This window comes from Alosa sapidissima, chromosome 13, assembly GCF_018492685.1.
Source record: "Alosa sapidissima isolate fAloSap1 chromosome 13, fAloSap1.pri, whole genome shotgun sequence".
Lineage (NCBI taxonomy): Eukaryota > Metazoa > Chordata > Actinopteri > Clupeiformes > Clupeidae > Alosa > Alosa sapidissima.
This window is the reverse complement of record NC_055969.1, coordinates 29,533,925-29,542,822: the sequence shown is the minus strand read 5'-3', so window position 1 is coordinate 29,542,822 and position 8,898 is coordinate 29,533,925. Positions and strand designations below refer to the sequence as shown.

General features: G+C 43.5%; 1 protein-coding gene and 1 long non-coding RNA gene across 3 annotated transcripts in view; one reads left to right on the top strand and one right to left on the bottom strand.

The window, feature by feature from the left end:
- Positions 1-273: 273 nt before the first annotated feature.
- The window catches only part of LOC121680167, a 23,176-nt gene continuing 14,551 nt past the window's right edge, over positions 274-8,898 (bottom strand). Inside the window, exons 4-5 of the long non-coding RNA XR_006021586.1 lie at positions 1,079-1,266; positions 274-866 (exon numbers count right to left, since the gene is read on the bottom strand). This is a non-coding gene — a long non-coding RNA (uncharacterized LOC121680167). The remainder of the gene's footprint in view (positions 867-1,078; positions 1,267-8,898) is intronic.
- Positions 2,346-6,809, top strand: june (JunE proto-oncogene, AP-1 transcription factor subunit). 2 transcript variants are annotated; one of them, XM_042059381.1, is made up of 2 exons: positions 2,346-2,491; positions 3,413-6,809. In XM_042059381.1, the coding sequence occupies exon 2, from the start codon at positions 3,550-3,552 to the stop codon at positions 4,639-4,641; it is 1,092 nt and encodes a 363-aa protein (XP_041915315.1). In that variant the 5' UTR covers positions 2,346-2,491; positions 3,413-3,549; the 3' UTR covers positions 4,642-6,809. The 2 variants fall into 2 exon arrangements, with proteins under 2 accessions (XP_041915315.1, XP_041915316.1); XM_042059382.1 differs by lacking the exon at positions 2,346-2,491 and adding an exon at positions 2,502-2,841.

The following is an 8,898-nucleotide window of genomic DNA, read 5'->3' as shown; positions in this document are numbered from 1 at the left end:
AGCAGGAAACACACAGTAGAACAAAAATAGAGAAACTCCTAACTGATCATTCATCATTAACATTAACCTGCAACATCTGTTTGTAATGCCGGTCCATATGTGAATATAGCAATCCTCTGGTTTTATTTAAGAGAAGAGTAGACCAACTTATTATATTGGAGTTGTATGCAAGACCAGTGATCCATGTGGTCGGTAGCAATATGTAATGTCCTCCCAGGCCTCCTGTGGTATCAGACAGCAGGCTCCAGAATGTGAGATTATTTCTATCAGCTTTATTGCAAAATCATTAGATTGGAAAATCTACCAAACAAACTTCTGGGCCTTTGAAATGCCATACAAAAAAATCTTTAGCAAATTGCCCCATTTCTTTGGCCAGATTGAATTGGCCATGGTAACTGTAACTTTTTTTTTATCTCTTTAATAAAAAAATAAAAACATTTTGAGGACCTAAATGAACTTAACTTAAAATATTTCTGCACATATTTTTAAATCCAAACACTTTCCATTTCAAATCGACAGATTTTCACTAAGCATCAAACACACACACAGTGCACACAAACTAGTTGAGGGCTTTGGGCCATGGAATGCTTTTGGCTCAAATAAACACACACACACACACAAAAAATACATATCAGCCTGATTTAGCATTCTTGTGTGTGAAAAAGAGGTCAGTGAAGGGCGTTTTTGGGAGTCTCTCCCCTTCATGTCCACTACCTGGCTGTGGTTTGTCTGTGCCGATGAACTGTGCTCGTTCACATTGCTCCTCTCAGCAAAACCGAGCCAATCAGAGGTGAGCGGTAGCGTGAAAAGGCGTTTCGCAGCTCAATCATCCGCACAGAGAAAATACTTGAGGCGTCTTGAATGACCTTGAAGGAATTAAGCACACACACAAACACACACACACACACACAAGCATACATACAAATCATCATTATAAATTCAACCATGTGTTTTGGGGTTGGGGGGGTATGTGTAGAGTGGAGGGGGCTGCTGCTGTGGGTGGGTGAGGTGGATGTTAGTTGGGGGTGGGGTGTGTGTGTATGTGGGGGGGGTGGAATAATAACCTGGAGCAAATCACCTTCAGAGCAGCTAACTAATGCAGACTGGAGAGCAGTGTAGGGAGAGAGAGGGCTGCTCGGTGCCCGCGCAGCGGCCCAGAGCAGAGGGCATCTGTGTTGTTGCTGTCGGCGTTGACACTGTCCTCAACCCTCAGTACGTATATTAGGCCCTTCCTGCCTCGCATACACAGCCTCTTCCTGACAGTTCCTACAGGGATGAGAGAGTTCAGCTACACAAAAAATACACACACACACACACACACACACACACACACACACACACACACAAACAACTTTCTTGTATATATGCAAACGGAAATATGCCCCATATACCAACCCTAACACAAAATCTATTGAAAATGTTTTATCTGTATATGACTGTGAGGAGTTCAGAGTTCAACAGACTGCACATGCTTGTGTGTGCGTGTGTCTAGTGTTTGTGTGCGTGTATGAATGGCGCCTCTCCTTTGACCTGCAGCATGATAGTGAAAGTGATCATTTTGTAACAGAGTGGTAGTGATACTTGTCTTCACTCTCTGATCAGTAAGCAATATGACTTAGTGTAAATAAAAGTTTATTTCAGTCTTGTGTCTAGAAACTATGTGGTGATTGAACTTGCTTGAAATGTCTTGACATGGACATTGTAGAGTGGCAACATGTCATTAAAAACTGTATGTAAAGTATTTTCTATAAGCCTCACAAGTTCTGTGTTTGTGGCATGGGAGAAATAGGCTACGGGAAGACCCTCATTTATTGTCTTCAGAGGTGAATGAAAATTCAGTTTCTGGTGAATTCAAAATTAAATAATTTGACCCTCCTTGTGAAATCTTGTGAAATATTTACAGTAATAACTTGCGTAATAACGTTTGAAAAGACAACTCATAGTTGACGGTTATTCTGCTGCCCTCAACGGACTACTTGAAATGGTGAGAAATATTGCGTTATCTTTACAGTCCTCGAGAACCTGACGTGTGACATATGACATGGTTTGTAAAATTCTTGTTTTGTGCTTTCAGTTTCACACTTATGTTAAACTAAAGACCTTGACCCAGCGTCGCATGAGGGCACTAGCATCCAAGAAAGTTTCTTGCGTTACATGTTTTGTAAGACAACAGCGCAATTTACAATAACCTATTGCGCATCGGCCGCCGGCTTGCAAATGACCAATAAAATAAATCCTTTGAGCGGAGCGGAGGAGGCGTCAGAGAATCTGTGACACCGATGTAGACTAGTTTCAGGAACTGGAGAGAAGGGCGTGTGTTATTAGTAATCAGCCAAGCAGAAAGTCCCACAGTCGAACTGTCAGCGAGCGGCATAACAGGCATACGAGGAAAGCAACTGAGGTGAACGGACGCGTCTTCCCTCATTCTAAGACTAGATGGTTCTATGAAGAAACCATCTCCATCAGAAAAAAACGGGATTTTAACACCGCTGTAAGTAGTGCATATAGCTTGAAGACTGTAATTCGACACAGCTTTCGGTTTGGGGATTTTATATTGCCTGGCTGTAAAAAGGCTACTGTAGCTGACTGTATTTCAAGAGATCATCGCGGACGCCGAGCCGAGCCGGCTCGCTCAGTGCGTGGGTAATGTAACTACGTGTATTTTATGTCACAATTCAGCGGTCTGAGTAATCAGACATCGAGGACCACTGAGTCATTGGATTTTTTCATGGGAAGGTTATTTCACAAGCACCAACGATAGAAACTATTTATCGTAGTAGGCTGTCTGGGTTTTCCTGTCACGTAGCCTAAACGGATTCGAAGCAAGGTGGTTCATCCCTTGTAAGTTATTCATACACTTTTATGCGTATAGCTTTCATGTAGCATAAGTCACTTGTCAAAAGACGCGCGTATGTTATAGCTGGCGCGGTCGAAATATTCGGTGCGTATGCGGTCGTGTTTTAATAGATCCACATTCCGTAAAGACGCGGGAATGTAGGCTATCAACGGATTGTAGAGTCTAAGTTTCACAATTGCTTTTAAGGTTACATTTTATGGCATTCTCTCTTGTTGACAGTTTTCAGTTTGGCAAAGCCTGTGTGGTTTGCCGTTTACAGTAACCGATGATAATATCTGGGAAGTCCAATGCTTGTGTGTTTGTCAGAAATGCTATAAACACCTTAGAATTCGCCTATAAGCAGGATGGTGACCAATTTGAAGACGCTCAAGGTCGAGTGGAGAACATCATTATGTGGTCTGAGATCAATTAGTGAGGAGTACAACTGTTTATCGTTTCTCAAAGTTGGAATATAGGCTACAACGCTTTCTACATGTTGGATCTACTGTGATGATGATCTTGAAATCATGCTTTGTTATGTGCTAGTCGTAATGGTTGTCTGTGTTTTTTTAACAGGTATCTGAGATCAAGACCCTCCCCCTTAAAACTTTGTTGTCAATAACTCCTGGCGCTCACACACAATGCATATGTGGGACAACTACAGCCTCTGATACCTGCTAATCAGATTATGAGGATTTGCCATTACTGTGTCAATGACGGGTAAAATGGAAACACCCTTCTATCACGATGACACACCAAACGTGCCAAACTTTGGGCAGATGCCAGATTACGAACGGTATCAGACCCACAAGATGATGAGCAAAAAGAACATGGCGGCCCATCACTTCCAAGGTGTGGTGGGAAGCCCGTCGGGTCTGAAAATGCTTCAGGGTCAGCCAGGCAGCAACGGCAACATCCACCCAAACAGCCTGGGGATTAACAGCAACACCAACAGTGCCCTGATGGCGGCACACCAAGACATGAACCTTCTCAAGCTCTCTTCGCCGGACCTGGAGCAGCTCATCATCCACTCCAACCAGGGCCTGGTGACCACCAGTCCGGCCCCCAACGCCTCGGGCAACCCCTTCATGTACCGCAACCAGGCCACCAACGAGCAGGAGGGCTTCGCCGACGGCTTCGTCAAGGCGCTGGCGGAGCTTCACAAGCAGAACCAGCTGGTGGGGGCGCCCATGTCGCCGTCCTCGTCCATCCAGGGCACCTACCAGCGAATGGCCATGTCCGGCGGCGACATGCCCATCTACACCAACCTGAGCAGCTACAACCCCAACGCGCTGACTGTCTCGTCCTCGTACCCTGGCGGCCAGCTCCCCTACCCGTCGGTGGCGCACGGCGGCGGCGGGCCCTCCGGTCACCACGGCGGCGGTCACCACGGCAGCGGTCACCACGGCGGCGGTCACCACCCGCACAGCCGAGGGCACATGGACGCCCCCCAGACGGTGCCCGAGGTGCCGCACCCGCCCGGCGCCGACCCGGCCAGCTCGCCACCGTCGCTCTCGCCCATCGATCTGGAGACGCAGGAGCGCATCAAGGCCGAGCGCAAGAAGCTGCGCAACCGCATCGCCGCCTCCAAGTGCCGCAAGCGCAAGCTGGAACGCATCTCGCGGCTGGAGGAGAAGGTGAAGGTGCTCAAGACACAGAACTCGGACCTGGCCTCCACCGCCAGCATCCTGCGGGAGCAGGTGGCCCAGCTCAAACAGAAAGTCATGAATCATGTCACCAATGGCTGCCAGATAGCAGTCAGCTCCGCCACCATGGCCAAGAGTGGGGAGAGCACCAGCTGCTGAAAACAATGGAGACAAGGTTTCTCTCTCTCTTTCTCTGTCTTTCTCTCTCTCTCTCTCATTCACTCGCTCGCTCTCGGTCTAGCTCGTTGCTAGTCGTTGTCTCTTTCTCTTTTCTCTCAGTTTTGTTCTGCCGTCGCGGTTTGACTCAGTGGTGTGGAGAAATGACTTGGACTTGGTGATGGTAACAGAGGTCATAGTGCTGAGAGGTGCGAAAGAAGGGGAAACCCCTCCTGGTGCCACTGCCTTGCCGAGAGGAGAGAGAGAGAGAAGAGGGGGGTGGAGGAAGGGATGGGGGGGGGGGATCCTCCAAGGAACATTTCAGGACACTTTGACTCCTGGGCCCCTTGCAAATGAATCATTGGAAACACAGAAGACACTCCTTGAAAATACAGGAGAGCTGCGGGAATGCCACCCAAAAGAGATGGTATGGTTCAAAGGGAAATGTCCTAACCACACACACACACGCACACACGCACACACACACACAAGCACACCTCTGAGATAAGGGTGAGGAGTGTGCTCTATTTGCTTTATTGTATTGGCACTTTGCACTCGATCAGGTTAGCTGGAGGCACCCAGGCACAGGGGAGACCAGGCCAGGTTCGCCATAGCCCTGAGGAATATCACAGCCAGCCACACATACACACACATACAAACACACACACACACACACACACACACAGCAGGGCCTGCACCTCTGAATGACACGGTCTATTCAAACATCGTGGATTCACTGTGGGACACGGCGAGTTGACTCAGAGTGGGGATTCCTCACACACACAAAAAAATAATAATAATCGCCCCCTCGAGGACCCTCGGGAGACGTGTTCAACCCCAGCTCACGAGTGAATCAACACACTCACCGCTTCTCTGTACGGGAGAGACAGAAGGGGGAAATGGCTGGGGCTTTTTTTTTTTTTTTTTTTACTCCGAGTTTTCTTTCATGTTCAGTTTTTTGGTCAGCTATACAATGAGTTGCTGGGTAAAATGTGTGCTTAAATTACGTTTGAAATTATATGCACTAGAGTCGTGGAGTTGACTTTTAAGACATTTCAAAGTGACCAGCAGCAGAAAAGGCTTTGTGGGTGTAGTACAAAAAAAGTTTTGCACCTCTAGCTGTAGATGTTGCAACGGAAGCTTCAGGTATTAGAACTTGGTCAAAATATACCCACGTTAACTGAGTTAGTTGGCTGTGTCGTGATGTAGTTATCAGTGCAGATTCTTCTATTTTGTCTAAGTCATCATGTCTCAACGACCCAGTGGAGCATATTGTTAGTATGTTTGTTTGTTTTACTATTGTGCAATTTGTGAATATTGACAAAAAATTACCTTTTTACGACAAAAGTGGAACTTTCAACTTTTTAAATGTGTACTACATGACTGTGTTTATTTTGAGATTTAGAGTAGTTTTGAAAAAAGAGAGAGCATATTTAAACTAAATAAATCTGTACGGCCTGGACTTTATAACTGTGCAACAACAGAGCACTATCAATGGTACTTTGACTTCTTCTGGTTGAGCCTGAGTGAAATGAATCTGCATTCCAAGACAAAGACCTTTTGCACTGTATTTCCTCGTCATTAAAGACACACCTTTAATAATGCGTTAATACCATGCGTCTACCATGACAGCATGTATTAACCTCAAGCAACAGTGTGCGGGGCTGCCACTTTAAGCCACATCAGTTCTGTTTATTTAAGGTTTTTTGTGTGCTAAAAGGACAAAATGCTGAGATATAGAAAGGGAGAATATTATCATATTAAGAATCACATTTTGGGTTACATCGAGAAAGCCAGTCTGAAAAAAATAGAGAAGGGCTTTTCAAGTAATAGTATTTGCTTTTTCTCTTTGTTTTGTTTTATTTTGTTTTGCATTGTCTGGTTTTTGTAAGAATTTTCAAAAGCAATTTATTTATGCAAAAATTATCTATACTATTTATGTTGTTTGTGTAAAGGAACTGTACAGGTTGAATTACCAGTGTCTTATTGACACTGTTTTTGGGACTTATATTGCACATAAATCATAACATTAAATGATGTCTGATATTTATCTCAAATCTCTCACATGAAATGTATACAACCGTATACAACCTACTCCTTCTGAAAACTACTTGGTATTTTTTGTGGATTCCTGAAAAATAAAACTCAAGATTGTCACTATGAAACGTAAATCAGATTATCTTCATATCCTTGGCAGTGTGTCAGTTTAAACATTGGCTACTTTGCTATAACATGGCTAACGTTGCATTTCAGTCAAAGATCGTGCAAAGAGAGTGCTTGCTTTTTCAGATATTGCTGATGGCTTCAATAATCTAAGCAGATCTTTAAGTCTTTACATACATTTTTTTGTGCACTGAATTGCTACTAATGCCTTTCATATACAATACAGAGATATAGAACAACTATTTATATATATAGTACATATATATATATATAGTATATATATATAATATATATATATATATATATATATACATACATTCTTATCAATCTGGAGTGAGTTCATGGAAATTGTTAAAGTAGATTACAGACTTTTGAGTGTCAAGGAAATATTTATTTTTAAAACTTGAAAAAGGCTTTTAATGCCAAAAGCAGTTATATTTTTGTACAATTTTTCCTTTTTGAGTCTGAAGTTTTCATTTTTGAGACACAAAACTGCATAAGTGAACTCTAGTGCGCTGTGTTTGTTCTAGACTACACTATTTATTGCATTGCATTTGGAGGACTGTCATTGATAGTGTCAACTTGAGTGTGCTTTCAGCAGATTTCTATTGCATTTGTGTGCCCCCCCCCCCCCCCCTCACTTGAATGGCAATTGACAACAGTCTTAAACCTCAGTGCTACATCTCTGAGGTTTTTGACAGTGTTTTAGTGTGTATCCATTGCAGTTTTTTTCTACGTGAATGCATACTGTACATACAGGTTTTTTTTTTATTTTGTGCTGTGGTTGTGTCAGTATGATATTATTTATTTACGTTCTGGGATGCATCCAATTGGGAATGGACACCATGCACAGGAGATGTAGTTTAAAATGTTCAGTGGCATCCCTGGGCTGACTGGATCTAAGAAGTAGAATCACTGCCATGTGAAGTAGTCTCAAACAAAACGCTGCGTGTTTGAATAGAGGGTGGCGGCGGCATTTCCTGAGACTGGTCATTTCTTCTTGTTTAAAACTAAGCTAATCTAAAGGCAGATGAGATGTCAATTTGAAACGGCAAGTGTGACACAAGGTCTGTTTTCTTCACACTGATCTGAGCGTGGATTCAGATACATGTGTTGATGTGTTTACAAAAGAATGCACAAAACCATAGTGGGAACAGGATAGCAACTCTATTCCAAAGACATTCCCAAGAGTGGAAAAAAAGAAATGCTAATGAAATCACTGAATAATGTTTACTCTGTGATAACAATAATAAAGTGTCTGGCCATTGTGATTTATTCCGTGAAGACCATTGGACTTTCTGCCTACCATTTCAATTAAGGAGACTCAATGTGAGATATGACTGACCTGCAGTTTGAAAACATTAAGCAGTTCAGCAGTCAGACCTAAGGGCGACTTGCCTTGCTTTTTTATTGTTCTGATTCTAAATGATATCTTGGGGGAAAATGCATTGTCTATTTGATTTATTAAAAATAAAACGATCGGGTTCCTAAACCAAGTAATCGTTCTGCTTGTGTCATTGGAACAATATCTGCCCACATTTACACACAGACACTGACTATTTGTTCATCTAATACTTTTTAAAAGTGTATTAAAAACACAGTTGTCATGTTTGATTCCATGATGTTACACTGACATCTCAGTTCCTGCTTCTTCAGAACTGCTCAGACCATAGATAAACCATGCAGACCATATCTACTTGGGTGACAATTCTATGTGTTGTGATGTCAGTACAGCCTGAAATAGATTAACCAAACAGATGTAAATAACGCCCATTTTCAAATAGTCATAGTCTTTTGTGCTGAAAAAAACTTCAGAGGTCAGACAATGCATTGTGAAGGCTGTAATTCACATCAGCTGACAAAACAAAAACCTGTCCCACAGAATATCTCTTCTGTGGAACGCTACACTTGCGCTGAAGGTTAGCAACGGGTTTTCATTAACAGACAACAGAAGAGCGAATGGCATGTCAAACGCGTCCATCACTTCTGCTCTGCGCTTGACTCCCCGGCGGTATCCCCCCTCGCCGTTTCACTGGAAGAGAGCCACCGTGTCTGGGAAGCCCAGGGCCTCCAAGAGCACTGCGAAACCACTGGGAT